Here is a 15,705-nt window from a genome sequence, read left to right as displayed (position 1 = left end):
GTTGAGATGAATGAAAAGATTAATAATATTGCTTGGATGGAATGGTGGGAGTTCTAGGCCGATGGAGAATGACCAGGAGTAGTGAGGGGCGATTCGGGGTGGTGGGAAGTAGAACTGAACAGAGGCGGAGACCTGTCTTCTTGTAGTGATAAGTGAAGGAATGCTGAGAAACAAAACACGTTCTTCGCTTCGATACGAGCTCTGCTCAACAAGATGGCGTTACATACCAAACTGATTTCACGAGCGTCGAAGTCGTTTCTGACGTGGGTCGCTGAAAGCAGCGTTTGCAAACATGTTCTAATAAAGGTGATCGATCGTAGTACCAAAACTCCAGGTAGCCAACGTGGCCAAATCCATTACTGAGTTCCGGGCTCAAGATATCGATTGCGGGTAGGCGAGCTTTGCTACTATTGACCAGTTTGCAGTTTGCTGTCGTCCCCAATTTGGCTGGTTTTCTTTCCCTTGCATAAGTATTTGTCCGCAGGTAATAGGAAACCTCGTGTTCCCTCTTCCCCTTGCTTGTATGGACATACTGAGTTCGTTCGTCTTTCTCGTAATGCCAAACCGTCGGAGTACCACTTTTGACCTCATTTAAGCCTGTTTGCTGTCATCAACATCTTGGTGAACATCAATACTTGGGAATTCAGACTTGGAGAGAAGATTGAAGACGGATGTCCCCTGTAAAATCGTTCACTTACTTCATCTGTAGGACCCCATCCGCCTTGATGGACTTGCCATAGGCCCATGGCCATGATCAGGCGGCTCCCATTGAGAGAGAGCATCAATATCATAAGCAAGCCAGTAAATAAAATGTCGTCTTCCATCATTATTTGGTGACAAGGACATGGACCTCGCAGGCTGTATTTGCTGCATACTTAACCAAGTTCGGCCTAAGAGATTGGTACATCCTTGAAGGCTTGCTTGCTGTCTGTGACTTGCTTAATCTAACATCTTCATAGGCGTCGCTTAGTTGTTTACCTGTCCTTGGCTAGGAGTCGTTAGACGCAGAGCCACAATATCCAACAGGTTTCATGCGTATTGTATTAGAGGGGTAGGTAGGAAAAGGGGGAAGAGCAGATCGACTAAGCAACCCTAAGTCAGTAAGCATCCTAGCTTGCCTTCCTAGATACACAGTGTCCCCATCCCAATCTTTGCCCATCGTATGTAGCATGAAAGCACCTGTACATAGCTCCTCCTCCCAACCTAGACAGGCGGAAACGGCCGATCCTCGTCAGAGGCCGATGAGTGTGGCAATCGATCACCCCACCCCATCTTTCCTTTCAGTCCTCCTCATGCGATCGATCCATCGGCACATGTGCTGCTTACTTGCTTGATCATGACTAGACCCCAGTCAGGTTTATATGTGATTAATATATTTATCCATCATCATCATCCAATGAATGGGGTAAGAGAATAAAAGCTAGCCACCCAGAAAGTCCAGGCAAGGAAGGTTCAATTCTTTCATCCGCGAGTGGAATGCCGAATGAATTAAGCATGGGGATGGAGATTTGCTATATGCAAAAGTAGAAGATGCGGCCAGTGTGGATTGAACACACGACCTTCAGATATATTGAATGAAGTTCAGAGGAACGAATTCCACTTCAGTCTGACGCTCTCCCAACTGAGCTATGTCCGCCACGATCTTCGACGACGGCTCTAAGATTCAATTCTAAGAGGTGAACGTGTGAGGGGCCAACTCCAAGATGCTTGCTTGCCCCCACTAGGGTTCCATCTACGCGAGTCTAGCAAGCCTACGAGCGGGGTGGTTAGCTTCCATATCCAAGCCGCGACTTTTTGATCCCAGCTACCTACCCAATGAACCCTGCAAAAATGGCTCACATAGGGATGTATTTCGTTACTATCGATTCGCTCAACGTAAGTAAGCTCTTTATGATCATCTGAGCGGATGTCTTTGCGAGCATCGTCAAAGAAAAGTTTCAAAATCAGGCTACTCTGACACTGTAATCATGAAGATCGCGAGTTCGATGCCTCGTTCGGCCATCGTCATTCTACACATGCTGGGATCACCCAAGGAGGGTACTTGAAGTCTATTCTGACGTGCGGAGGCTCCGCTAGGAAAAAATTTAATTGCCTGGTTTGCCGTATTTCCGGCGCTGTCAAACGGAAGACCGTGAAGTGCCGGTCTCCGCTGTCGACATGTGCTGTAAAGCGGCAATATTCCATGTACATCCAAAAACTAGGTACCTGACTGGTGAGTACTGGGGACTTGGAGTATACTAAGCATGTAGGTAAAGATTGAACTCGACTAGCTGGTCAGACTAAGGTCGGAGCCAGTCCTCACTCCGGCCGCTTACTTAGCACAGTCGGCAGAAACCGCGTCAAACCACCAAATCCAACATTGTCCATACTAATTTATGGTTTCATTATCCCGGGCTAGGACAGCATGTCGCGTTAAGCCGTGCACGACTCGAAATAGAAAAAATTGGCATTATAGCGACCTATCAAATGCCCCTGTATAGTGGCCTAGGTGCCGAAGTTGCGAAAGGCTGCCCCCTCGCGAGCGGCTTAGCTATGTCGCAGCACGGCCAAAAGAAAAAGCTGCGACGGCAATCTTTTGACAGGGAAGTATATTCACTTGACAAGCAATGAGGTTTTCGACTTGAAACCTCTTTTCGCAAAGTGTACACATTGGTAGTAGCCACGCGCAACGGGTAAACAAGGTGCCAAGCTTTATACTATTGTCAGGCCGCGAACTTAGTGCATTATTGGGCAACTACAAGTCTCGCCGGGGTCTTTTTGAGGTTCGTGACTGAGAGACGTCCTGTACTATGCTGGATTGGTGGACTTGAGATGGTGTGATCGGATACATGAGCCGGGCTCAGGGAGCTCCGGCAAAGCTCTAGGTGCAGCCGGTTATTTATTCCGCTTATGGTTGGTCGCGTTATAGGTTCTGTGTTTCAGAGTGCGAGGGCTTGCTAGACAAGTCCTATTTATGCCCATGGTGCATAATCTGATTTTCACTAGTAATGTATATGCCCGGGAGGGCCGAGCTAGAACAGCTAAGTAGTGTGGTGGCGCCTTCAAAATGCTTAAACATTTATCCAGGTCAAGAGTAGTATTTCTGATGCTTCATGTCCACTAGTTTGCCTGACTCAGCGGATATCAGCAAATCGACGCAAGACAAGGTGACGCTCGAGTGTGGCGCCGAAGGAACACAAGTTGTGCGTCTAGGCTAGCCCCTTAGACCACCCGAGAAAGTGCGAATACGACAAACTGCGAAGGCATCCGCGGATTGGGTGCAGGCTATGAGTCCCCTCTATTAATCAACAGTCATATCTCCCTACGTTGCACGCGAGGCGCGGCCAGTCTATCCAACGCTCGAGAAGAGCTATTTGCCTTGCTGAGGCTGGTGTCATGGCCGAAATGTCGTGCTGTAGTAATACCGACGCAACGAATCGTTATCCACCGACCCGAGCCACCACGTAGCTGTCCTCGGGCAGTACTGAGTCCGAACATGCAGTCCAACCCGTCACGTCGGGCCCATCCAAAGACTCGCACAGGTTGTAAGACTTGTAAAGCGAGAAAGATCAAGGTATGCTGGTCTCTTTCTTTCTACGGTTCTATGCGGCTTTGACTGGCCGGCATTGGATGGTAGCAAGATCAGAAGAACACCTGATCTAGAAGCATTCTATTCTTGTGCCGTGCCTCATTGGTGGGTCGGTGGGATGATTACATCTATTGATTTTGGAAATCTTTTGCAACCGAAAAATGAGCTTACGAGACTCCTTCTAGTGTGATGAGCAGCGACCAGCCTGCAAAAACTGCCTCAAACATGGCGTGGCTTGCGGGTTTCTGGCTTCGCCGTCGCTGGACCCAATGCTGACGCCCTCCCAGCATGCGGGCGAGTTGAACTTTCTCGATCTTGAACTTCTGCATCATTATTGCAACTTCACCGCGCAGACTTTATCGGACAACCCACTGATGGGCGAGTTCTGGCGCCTGAATGTCGTCAAACTCGGGCTGGAAACCGACTACGTCATGCGGAGCATTCTCTCGCTGGCAGCACTGCATCTCGCACACTTGAATCCGGAGAGGAAAGATCAGTTGCTGGAAAAGTCGATGGTGCACCACGAAATTTCCTCGAGGACGGCCGTAGGCTTGATGGAGCATGTTCAGGACGAGAACAAGGCGCATTTGTTCCTCTTTTCAGTCTTGACTATCTACATTGGTACGAGGTCCCCTTCTCGGGTTCGTGATCGAAATAGCTTGCTAACTCTGTTCTCCACTGGCAGTTCTAGCCAATTCCCAATATCTACACGAGTCGCCGCTAGCTAGTGCAGGCCAATCCCCTGACTGGATAGTCCTATTCTGCGGGACCCGGTACCTTGCCGGGGAGCCGGACGACAAACACCTAATTTCACCCATGGTTTCGCGAATCACGACGCATTTCCTGTGTCGAGAAGGTCCATATCACCACACGCATCTTGGAGACCTCGAAGCAAACATCAACGCATCGGAGCCGGACCACGGGCTTCTGGAGATATACAACAGGGCCATCAACGAGCTATACAAGTCCTATGGCGCTTTCTATGAGTCTCCGGATCCTCAAGATGTCACTGATATCTTTGTCTGGATTGCAATGGTTGCAGATGACTTTCTGCCCTTGCTCAGAGAGTCAAGGCAGAAGGCACTAGTCATATTCTTGTACTTCTGCATGCTTTTGAAGCGTTTGCGTAGTCGATGGTGGCTCGATGGTTGGGCGGACAATCTATACGCGGAGACATATGGCATGTTAGACCAAGAGCATAGGTCGTGGATCAGAGATTCGACGGTAGAAAACAACGAAATGAATTTATGACAAAGCCCTCTTCTCATGCCTGTGAGCCAATTTTGCACGCATCAGCATGGCGACTGATACACGTCAAGCCTTGCTGTAGATGCTTTCGTTTCGTAAACGGCGGGATCTAACAACATTTGCCTCGACCGAGAGACGAACAGCACAACTATTCCTTAATGCGAGCCATTCCCGGGCAGTCTGTCTTCCAGACAAGTCGTCCAACATACATGCATTGTCACTGGATCCCAAGGTGTCTATGTTTTTTTCTCGAAACCTTCTCTTCCAAGTCTTTATCGTACCAAACCAGGAAAATTGCCATGACCGTGGCCACGAGAATGGTATCAAATATGGAGAGAAAAATCTCGCGCAAAATGAGGTATCCGCGGTTACCTCGGAGGTACTCGATGGCTCGTAAGATGCTTCGTACGAGGATGATCGGGCTGGTGCTGCAGAGAACATAGCCGCATCTTCGCCACGGGGCAATCCCTTCAATGCCAACCGACGTTGGCTTTCGACTGATTCGATGATGTAACAAGTTGGTCGTGACATTGAAGAAACCGAAGACCACGATTTGAACCAGGAGACCAACGAGAATGATCTTCTGGCCAAATGTCGTAGAGCCTCAGAGCTCCCGCTGCTTGGATTCCGCCACATCCCGCCTGCAATGTGAACGACCCAACGTCTCCAGCGACGAAGAGCGACGAAGATCCAGGTAACCGATGGCACGGCGAGGAGAGAAAGGTGGTCGGCCCGAAGAATTCGGATCAGGCGACTGAGGATCATATAGATTGAGGCTGCAAACAAGCCCGTGGCGGCGAGGAGGTTGATGGCCTGCGTGATGAAGCCGCCGATAGCCTTGGTATGAAAGGATGACCATTTTCATCCGCAGTGTCCTATTGTCTGAACTAAACAGCCAAAGTCAGTATTTCCAGTGTAGACAGATGGCAAGCAAATTCTTCGAGGCCGCTAATGACACAAGTCGCCTCGGATGTTTCGACAAGGGTAAGGTCGTCTGAACGGAGTGGCACGAACAGACACCGCCGAGAGCAAAAGCTGTGAAGAAGAAGGTCAGGCTCGATATAGCCGCCGAAGGTGAAGAATAGTCAGAATCGCAAACAAAGCAGCACTGAACTATGGCAGTCGGAAGTAGGGGTCGGTGGATACCGTTTCCGTCGCAATAAACGTTATTCTGGTTTCCGTGATAAAAACGTCAAAAGACATGGAAACGGGACCAGTCCCAATTGGGAATTGATCTAGCTGAATTAGGCCAGTTTCGGAGGTCGGATAGGACATTAATTCCGGACGGGCCTCCGATCAGGCTCCGCTCCGGACGCTCCATAGCCAGCTGGTCCCACCTGATGCAAGCTGGTGATCCACTGCTGTTCTTCAGCCATGGAAACAAGGCTCCGGTATCAAAACTATGTTGTTTCGGAACCCTTCGGAAGGGACGGCGTACTTCAGCGCGTGCCGTCGTGTTGAGGCTACGTCGGCCCCACCTTCGGGACTTTACTTGTTTCCCGGGGTTGCTTTGAGTCGCGAGTCGCGAGTCGATCTGATGTGTGCATGCGAATTTTCCGCACCAAAAAATCAGTACAACCAGCCTTTCCAGAGTCGAAAGAATAGAGCTTCTATGAGAGAATGACAGAATCGAGATGGAAAGGAGTTCTTAGCAAGACTTTGAGGGCTTCCAAAATAATCCGTTGAAAGGAGCTGCCACACTAGCATGAATCTTGTGCATCTATGGTCACGTGAATTGGATAAGAGGCTCAGACAAACCACATGCAATTATAACGAATGATTTACAAAAGCAGCACGGATACTGCGCCACATCCCCTACGACCCGTAGAGTCCGAGTCTCCTGGCTGGAGCTTTCTCGTAATTATTGGTACCTATGCAAACCACCCACCACCCAGAGCTCAAGGAAAATGCCAGAACCCGTACTCTGTAATTACGGAAGAAAACAATATGAACGGAAGCTTTGGCCTACATTTATCAAGCTGTTGGACCTTTGGAGTAACAAGTCTATAGCTGCTCCACGATTCTCGTCTGAGCCTTTGACGCTTCGGTGTGATTCGTGTGAAGTCTTGATCATTCTGCAAGCATCAACTAGGTAGCCGCATGTCCAAGCATCTCTGGCTTTTGGGAAATTTTGTTGGCTTTCATTTCTGTCCGCAGATTTCGGACGGCGTTTCTGATCATGGAATACTCTCCCGAGACCTGGCACCTGTCGAGTCTTGTGGACCTCCTTGCCGCAACATCGTGGGACCACATCTTTGACGGGGGATGCTCAAGTCCGTTCAATATGCGGATGTAAAGTAAGGTATGTATGCATCTCTATGTATAATCTTGACTTCGCCTTGGTCATACCTGAGCGTACTAAGTAAAGTTTTCAACAAAGTTTTCAATCAATCTGTCAGGGAAACCGCAAGCTGTAGGCCATCAGGAAGCATATTGAGCCGTTCTTCAATTTGACAAGTATTTGACTCAAGTCAAACACAGGCCATCATAATCGTAATGAACGTTATTTTTAATCAAAATTTCTGCCCATGCAACGAAAGTAGTTAGCGCACGCTCAATAAGTCAAACAAGGGTTTCTACTTGGTTGCAAACTTGAAGGTTTCGACGACGACGTCTTCTCTTCTGTTCCCGTCCCAAGTGAGGACCGATCTATGTTTATCCTCAAACAAAGAGATGGTCGAAATGATTTACTCGGAATACTTCATTCAACCCCATAAACACTCTCTATAATTCCCTTGCGCTGCCCCCAGCACTGTCAATATCATGTTGAGCATGCGCAACTCATCGAGGAAATTGCCGCATCAGATAGAGCGAATTGGAATTCATAATTCGCACGCAACTCAGTGTATGTAATTCAACTCAACCATATTATATCATCACTCTTTCGATAGAGGACGCCAGCCATTGATCTTTAGTTTACTTTGGTTAATCCGAAAGTCGACAGGTCGAGCCCAAAATCTTGGTGGGTTTGACAGGGTGTGTATTGTCTGTCTTTGATTGAGTTCCGAGGTGGTTCAAATGGTTGACGTCAAGATCCAGCGTGGATCGACAGTAGCACAGGGAACCTTACCTCAAGTTGGCGCAAGGTCGAAATCCAGAGTGTGTCGCCTCCGACTGCGGGAGTGCGGGGTCAATCGTCCGCAGCAGTAACTCCAATCCAGCCATCTATCTAACACCACTGGAGCACATCCATCACATCCGACACGCCCCCAACTTCACACAACTTCACAAAGAGGTGTTTACTGCGTGAAACCATGGCCGAAGATACCGTCGTCCAGTTTGAGGGCCTTCCAACCGAGGTCCTCCTTCAAATACTAACGCAGATTGACGATCTCCATTGCCTCTGGAACCTCCTCACCTCCTCGCCCATCGCGAGCCGGGTGTTCAATCAGTTAAAGAACGAAGTCTTTTGGCCTGCTATAACAGAAAACAACTTACCGTCCCAGACACAGAAGGTCATACGATGCATCATCTCAATACGGGCAGGCGCTTATCAGAACACCCCTCAACACACACTTGCCGCCAGGATCAGTGACCGCGAAGCCGGCATCGTCCTCGGCCAGAGCTCGGATGCAGATTACATTCTGCCGACCATGGATATATCAAAGTCTCCCAATGTGAGCGTCATGCGGTCGGTCCTCGCTACAGCCAGTCGAATTCACTCCCTGAGCCGCCTTTGCATCAACCACTACATTGCCAGTCTTGCGGCTGCGAGGATAGAAGGCCGGCTGGACGCACCGGATATTTCTGCTTGCGATGATGAGCTATCGTGGGTTGAAGAGCAGCGGATGATTCGGGCGTTCTGGCGGATTCAAGTCGTGCTCGAAATGAACTTGGCAGCACGCAAGTCCCAGTTACTCAGCACGGAAGGGGAGGAGAAGGACTTGAAACCAAAGGTTCTTGATATCCGATCGTTTTACGACAGTACCAGCACCAACTTCAAGGCTGCCTACCATGAAGTAATGACAGCGATAGACTACCTCACAGCCTTTGTCGACTCCAAGTCCGATGGTGGTACGGCGCTTGTGGATCGAATGCCGCCGCCTGACCTCCCTATCGAAGACATATCACCATCGAGCAGAGGAATGCCCGCCACCTCCGACACTCGAAGATCCGCACTGGTGTTGCCGGCGGATAGTCTATGGATTGTAGATAGCATGGGGAGAAATGCGCACTCGCCGATGAAGTATGCTGGATTTGAACCTTACAGAAACATGGGATTTGCAATTTGGGACCGACATAGACTCGCAAAGTTGGGCTTGGCTAGTCCGCCGGGCCATGGCCGTGTTACAGGGCTAGGCTCTTATTTCTCGTCGTGGGTAAAGTTGTTAAGTCCTGAGGATATGGCTCGAGCTGAAGGCAAAATGAGAGAAGCAGAGTATCGAGGTGGACGGCTGGATCCGTTGCAGCCTATGATCCAAGATAATGCATCCTAGCGGGCCGTGATGAATGAGGGAAATCGACGATATCAATCACGATCTTCAATCGATAGTCTCGTAAGTAGTGTGCCCTCGTGTAGAACTCTCTTCGGTTCGCCGTTATCTTTGCCAAATTTCAGACAATGCGAAGAATCCTGAACCGCCACCATGGTCCATAAGCCGTGAGGTCCGTAGTTGAGCTGGAATATGGTACATGCCAGAGTAATTTCATATCTCCAGAGCTCTTCTCGCTGGCAACAAGGTTAATCGATGGCATAATGGCTTCGTCGGCAGGAAAGCACCCCATCAACGACAACGGACGTTCTTGTGATGTAAGTGGTTTCATCGCCTAAGAAGAACCCAACCAAAGCAGCAACTTCTCCAAGCTTTCCCATTCGAGGAATTGGTGGTACTGTGCCTCCTGTGGAATCCTCCGCACCTGGCCTTGGCTGCATCATCGGCATGTCAAAGCCTCCACCACCTCAGCATGGTTAGTCTGTACAAAGGCTTTGCATCAAGCAGGGAAGGCGGCTTCCTACTCGCAGATTGATACAATCGACTCGGAATTCTCGATGGCCGTACTCTCTCGCTACGTTCCGTGTCAGCTCCAGCACCGCATGTTTGCAAGCGATATATGCTGAGCCACCCTGGTCAGAACAGCTTCTCAAGCCGAGGGCGCTCGAGGCATTGGTGATGGATCCGCCATCAGCGATATGCTTCAGCTGTTCCCGCAGGAAGAACATTGTACCTGAAAGGTTGATGCCAAGCAGGAAACTCCCAACCTTGGTCAGACTGCGTCTCGAGAGAGACCTGACCTGAAGCGGCGGTCTCGGCAATATTGGCGGCGTCATCTAGACGGTCAATAGTCTGCTTGGTGTCATGAAGCCGGTCCCAAATCTGCTCGGGTCTTCTGACACTGAAGATCGTGGCTTTGGTGCGAACATCAGAATTGGAAGTCATCAGCTCTTCGGCAACTACTTTGAGGGCTACCATCTGCATATGGGATATCGCCAACGAGGCACCCCTCATAGCCAGGTAAGCTTCTGTAGCTCGTCCTGTCCCACTAGATGCCCCGTTGGTATCGACTATGCTACTCCTGAAAGACATTGACGTGATGAAAATGAAGCCTATTCCAAGAGAAGGGAATGAACAGGATCCAAGGAGATTGCGAAAAACTAGTGAATGTGTTGAGCATGCTTCTAATGAGGGCCATCTGTTGTGTATTTATATCGACGTTTCGCGCGTAGGAAAAGAAAGACCGACAGGGTCTATCCTTCAAAGTAATTGAACAGAATGTACAGCCATCTGAAAGCCGTCGTCTCCGAGGTCATCATGACATGAATGGTCCCATCCTAGTTAGCAAATGCAGTCGCAACGTCAAAGGTGCTCACAGGGCGCCAAAAGGCCAGGTCATCGACCATATCGGACGCACTAACGGCATGTAACATCGCTAGCATCAGACGAGCCACACTGGTTTCGGACGCCCAGGAAGCAGTCTGCTTCAGCATCCCTCCATCAGACAAAAGTATGTCCTAATCTGGCAGGCTAAGCGCGGAAGAAACACACCCTGCAGAAGCATAAGGATTTGATCTGGGACTACCCAGCGCCACACCCGAGCTTAATCTGCCCAAATTTCTCACAGAGTGAACTTCACAAACTTTTCTTTTTTTATCCCTCAGACTTCTGTAGAACCGTGGTTGACGAACAATCGCAAGAGTCAGTAACAATCGTAAGAGTCAGGAAAACACCTCACAAGCTCGGCTTCAACGGTGCGGTCTCCGCGGCCCAGCGGTCCGCATTGCGAATATTGGCCCCGTTGTCTCGGGCCTCCGCGGACGCGGCCTCAGAGGCCCATCGACAAATGCCGATATAAAGTCACCCGGGCAGCAAAACTCAAAGAATTATAGTTCTTGATGTCACCCAGCCTGTCTTTAGCTCGAAGCTTATCGTGCATTAGAACATTCGAAATGTCGAACTTTACCGCCACAGCGTCACCCTTGGACCCTGTCCCAACAACCTTTGGCACTATACATATAGCTACGGCAGTGATATCTACATTGCTCGTATTTTTGTACACTCTCTATCAATACCTTCTCCCCAAGCCGATCCCCGGAATCCCATACAACAAAGAGGCTACAAAGTCTCTGCTGGGGGACATCCCCAGGCTCCAGAAACAAGCGCCCGATAACCCTTTTGGGTGGATGATTGCTGAGGCGCGTCGGCATGACAGCCCCTTGTCTCAATTCTTCATCGAGCCGTTTCAAAAGCCGGCCGTCCTAATCACCGACTTCCGCGAGGGACAGGACATTCTGATGCGTCGGAAAGAGTTTGAACGCTCCGACTTCACCATCAACCTCTTGAGTGGCGAGGCCCCCAACTTCCACATCAACATCAAGACGGGCCCGGAATGGAAAGCCCATCGGCGCCTGCTCCAAGACCTGATGTCCCCTGGTTTTCTCCACAATGTCGCGGCTCCGAATATCTACAAGAGCGCTGCGAATCTTTTGGACGTCTGGAAGATGAAGGCAAAGGCTGCGGCCGGAAAGCCCTTTGGCGCCGAGCGAGACATCTTTTACACGGCCCTCGACGCCGTCTTTGACTTTGGGTTCGGTTCCAGCGTTGAACACCGCGCTCTTATACCGCAGATTGAGATGTTGCAAGCCGACAATGAGAAGAAACCCCCCGTCGATGAATCGAATCCAACGGCCGTTGAGTTTCCTGGCGCGCCGATCCATCCGACTTTGGAGACAGCAATCCAAACCGCTGACAACATCATGGGAGTTGCTGCAACTGGTTTCTTGAAGATTGCGTGGTGGTTCATTGGCATCAAGCCCAGTGTCAGGAGTATGAGGGCACTGCGAACAGGATTCCTCAAGGACCAAGTCCACAAGGCTGTCGAGAGACATAGAGGCGAGGGCCAAGATGGCAGCGACAGCTACGTGAAGTCTGCAGTGGATCTCATCATCCAAAGAGAAACCACTTTTGCCAAAAAGGAAAACCGCGAGCCGGTGTACTGGTCAGATGCCATGAGAGACGAGGTAAGAAGACATTGTTAAAGAGCATTAGCCAACGGACGATGACTGACGATTTTCAACGTAGTTGCTTGGCTTCATCGTCGCTGGACATGATACCACAAGCACGACGCTCTGCTGGGGGGTCAAGTTTCTCAGTGACAATCCTGCTTGTCAGCAACGACTTCGCGAAGCCCTTCTTGCTACGCACGCGGACGCCGTTGCAGATGACCGTCTGCCATCGCACGAGGAGATCACGGGAGCCAACATTCCCTACCTGGAGGCCGTTGTCGAAGAGATGCTCCGGCTCGCGCATACCACCCTCAATCAGGATAGGCAGTGCAAGGAAGATACCATCGTCTTGGGGCACCGCATCCCCAAAGGCACCACCGTCTTCATTCCCAACAAGGGCCCCAGCTTCACCGAGTCAGGTTTCGACATTGACGAGAAGCTGCGCAGCCCATCGTCGCGGACGGCAGCAGTCGAGCGTGGCGTGCGAGAGTGGAGCAACGAGGGCATGGGTGACTTTTACCCCGAGCGCTGGCTCTCGAAGAATGACGACGGTGAGGAGGTCTATGATGCATTGGCCGGGCCTACCATGCCGTTTGGCCTCGGTCTCCGAGGCTGCTTCGGTCGCAAGTTGGCGTACATGGAACTCAGGCTGATCGTAACTCTGTTGGTGTGGACGTTCGATTTCCGGTCTTGTGGTGAGGAGTTGTCCAACTACGAAGACATTGAAACGTTGACGCGGAAGCCAAAGCAGTGCTTCGTGAACTTGGAGGTAGTGTAAGCCGTGTCGGGGTGGGGGAGAGGGGGGGTGGGGGGGGGGCAGACTTCATGTTGCATCGGCGTTGGGTCTGGCAGGGCGGGATAACTCAAAGATTTCTAGCATCAGCATTGGGTCGAACTTTCTTTTGTTTTGAAGTAATTGCGAATCAGTCATTTAGGTGCATGGCGGTTGCCCCGGGTTCTTATTGCATACAAACTCAATCCAGCATATTCTCATCATCGGGCTTCGGATGGCGCTTTTCGCTTGGACGAATGAAAGGCGATAGATAGTGGTAAGGCAGGATTTGCGGTTGGGACTTTGGACGAAATTAACAAAAGTTAATTCCAGCGAAATTTCCGGGCGAATTGCGGACTCTGTAAGAAGAATGGTGATGTCGTATTCACCGTTGAAAACAGTCGTAATCCGTGCCTCTTTCGTTCAGGCATGTTTTCAGTCAGAAATATGTCCTTTAAAGCAGCATATGCATCCTTTTGAGGCGCTGACCACAGGTAGTCGTCTCCCCTGGCAAAACCGTTTGTAATAACCGTACGATGCTCTGAGTTTCTTTTGTAAAAGCAGCAGGAAGGCTAACTCGATCAGACTTAGACGAGGAGCCCCGCGGCAACGTTGGGAATGCTGCAGTGGTGTTGAAATCAGCCACGTTAAACGCCTGGATTCGGTAAAGCGGTTCCTGAAACCAGCCACGGCCGGCATCTGCCTGGCTGGCAGTGCAACGTATTCCTGGTGACGGACGCACTGAAACTTTGTGTCTGACACGCTAGGAACATGCCACGCCTCAAAGTCCCCATAAACATCCATTCGAGGCAGCAGGATTTGTGCTATGTTCCTATATAGGCTGCCTTAATCCTCTTCCCCCCAAGGGTTGCTCTCTGACGCACAGCTTTCCCAGCTTTGGAACATACGAGACGCAAAACAGACACGGCGAGGAATAGCTGTGACGGCATGAACATCTGCCCTCTGCCGCTCCCAACGTCGAAACCCACAACTAGGTAGCTAGCACATCGCCCTCCGCGATCATGGAATCCATCCGCGCCCGCAAGCGACCCACTCCGGCGCCGGCAGCAGAAAGGCCGCTTCGGTCTGCCGACAGTGAGGCCTCCTCCGACCGCACTCAGCTCGCCGGCTTCACGGATCTACCCGCGGAAATTCACCTCCTCATCTCCAAGCAACTCATCTACCCCGACGCCCTCTCACTGAAACACACCAGCAGCTACTTCTACTACCTCGTCGACACCGGCGTGCGACTCAAGGTGGAATGGCTCATGGAGCGCCGTATGCTTCACCTCGAGTGTCCCAACGATAAACGGTGTGACCTCGGCAGCGATCTCCGTTTCTGCAGAGGCAGTGTCCCGTATGTTGTTCTGTGCTGACATCCCACCCCCCCCCTCCTCCCGGCTTCATGCTGTACTCCCATCTCCCGGGAGCCTCCCGACTAACTCTTGCACCAGGCTTCTCATGCAGAGGCGGCGTGAACACATGGAGTGCGAGTCAAGGCCAGGACTTGGTTGCCTCGTGTACGGCACTTCCGTATGCTCGCATCGTCGAAAGATTGGTGCAAGGTGTCAACGCTGGCTGAGGCGACGCTTGACGGTAGAATTGTGGTGGGTTTTGATTGCCTTGATACCAATCGCGTTCTGTTGGCTTTGGATGGCCGAGTTCGCCACTTGGGCCTCTAGTACATACAGAGTCTCTACTTCTTCTTTGACCGACTCATTGATGCGATGATGTACTAGCTGCGTTGGAGCGAGTCAATGACATGCCTCCTTCGGTTTCTATACTATACAGTTACAAGTCAGCAGAACAAACAACTAATGTCTAATGCTCAAGACGAGGAGTGCCAATTCCTACCTTGATATTGTCTCTATTGACTGCAATGTCGTCGGGGGATCCTTGAAGCTGCCGGAAATGGGTCAGAATGCTTTGTTGGAAGCTACAGCGCTGGTCCAGAAGCTAAGCTGCATCTTGTCTAAGAGAAACTCCACAGGCAGAGTTCAGAGACGGCCTCAAATAACCATACGCCCATTTCTGCTGAGGTGCAAAGTCTCAAATAGCGTGTAACCATTTTTCCCTTGAATTGATTGAACCTAATACATGAAGCAAGGAAAACCAGGGTCGCAAAACTTAGTTTCTTTAATTTTCAGATTTCCACATCAAACGCGCTCGTGTGTTGGCTTTCTCGCCGAATTTATGCTGACAACATAAATTCAGGCCGCCAGGACAAATGAATGCTCATGATGGGTCTGTCCATGTAAATAGTCCGTCAAGCTCTCTATTGAGAGTATCTCGTTTGTCTACATTACCTGATCTTGCCTAACCTTTTGCTATCCTCACTAAACACTTGCCATTCCAAAAACGTGGTCCAAAATCTACCTAGTACTCAGAACAGCACACCATCTACAACGAAATGTCCATAATTGCTCACTTCAAGGGGAAGCGCGCCTTTCCTGGCCTCCAAGAGCTATGTATGCGCCGTCAGGACACACGCAACCACTGGTGTATGCTGGCCGAGATCCAGAAAGTCTTAATCACAAAGGAAAAACCTCAGCTCATAGTCTGAGACAATGAGGGCCACGAGTTTCGGATCTTCCTCAACGGCCCTGTTAACAACCACGTTGACATCCCCTTCAAGGTCGGTCATACCATCGCCATCTTGTATTCTGTTCACCATAT

General features: G+C 50.4%; 6 protein-coding genes across 6 annotated transcripts; 4 read left to right on the top strand and 2 right to left on the bottom strand.

The window, feature by feature from the left end:
• Positions 1-3,837: 3,837 nt before the first annotated feature.
• Positions 3,838-4,819, top strand: CORC01_07811 (C6 zinc finger protein; the record flags this gene model as incomplete). The annotated part of the gene is made up of 2 exons (XM_022619446.1): positions 3,838-4,189; positions 4,254-4,819. The coding sequence occupies 2 exons, from the start codon at positions 3,838-3,840 to the stop codon at positions 4,817-4,819; spliced, it is 918 nt and encodes a 305-aa protein (XP_022474000.1).
• Positions 4,820-4,971: 152 nt separating this feature from the next.
• On the bottom strand, positions 4,972-5,581 carry CORC01_07810 (uncharacterized protein; the record flags this gene model as incomplete). The annotated part of the gene is made up of 2 exons (XM_022619445.1): positions 4,972-5,036; positions 5,098-5,581. The coding sequence occupies 2 exons, from the start codon at positions 5,579-5,581 to the stop codon at positions 4,972-4,974; spliced, it is 549 nt and encodes a 182-aa protein (XP_022473999.1).
• A 2,489-nt stretch (positions 5,582-8,070) lies between these two features.
• CORC01_07809 (uncharacterized protein) lies at positions 8,071-9,252 on the top strand (the record flags this gene model as incomplete). The annotated part of the gene is made up of 1 exon (XM_022619444.1): positions 8,071-9,252. One exon carries the CDS (start codon positions 8,071-8,073, stop codon positions 9,250-9,252), a length of 1,182 nt encoding a protein of 393 aa, XP_022473998.1.
• A 687-nt stretch (positions 9,253-9,939) lies between these two features.
• Positions 9,940-10,341, bottom strand: CORC01_07808 (3-oxoacyl-(acyl-carrier-protein) reductase; the record flags this gene model as incomplete). Its single annotated transcript, XM_022619443.1, has 1 exon — positions 9,940-10,341. The coding sequence occupies one exon, from the start codon at positions 10,339-10,341 to the stop codon at positions 9,940-9,942; it is 402 nt and encodes a 133-aa protein (XP_022473997.1).
• An 860-nt stretch (positions 10,342-11,201) lies between these two features.
• CORC01_07807 (cytochrome P450) lies at positions 11,202-13,035 on the top strand (the record flags this gene model as incomplete). The annotated part of the gene is made up of 2 exons (XM_022619442.1): positions 11,202-12,272; positions 12,334-13,035. The coding sequence occupies 2 exons, from the start codon at positions 11,202-11,204 to the stop codon at positions 13,033-13,035; spliced, it is 1,773 nt and encodes a 590-aa protein (XP_022473996.1).
• Positions 13,036-14,051: 1,016 nt separating this feature from the next.
• CORC01_07806 (F-box domain-containing protein) lies at positions 14,052-14,611 on the top strand (the record flags this gene model as incomplete). Its single annotated transcript, XM_022619441.1, has 2 exons — positions 14,052-14,386; positions 14,497-14,611. The coding sequence occupies 2 exons, from the start codon at positions 14,052-14,054 to the stop codon at positions 14,609-14,611; spliced, it is 450 nt and encodes a 149-aa protein (XP_022473995.1).
• Between the last annotated feature and the right edge of the window lie 1,094 nt (positions 14,612-15,705).

The sequence above is a fragment of the Colletotrichum orchidophilum genome (assembly GCF_001831195.1).
Source record: "Colletotrichum orchidophilum strain IMI 309357 chromosome Unknown Scaffold_64.1, whole genome shotgun sequence".
Classification (NCBI taxonomy): domain Eukaryota; kingdom Fungi; phylum Ascomycota; class Sordariomycetes; order Glomerellales; family Glomerellaceae; genus Colletotrichum; species Colletotrichum orchidophilum.
The sequence above is the reverse complement of the archived record's forward strand: the minus strand, read 5'-3'. Positions and strand labels throughout refer to the sequence as shown.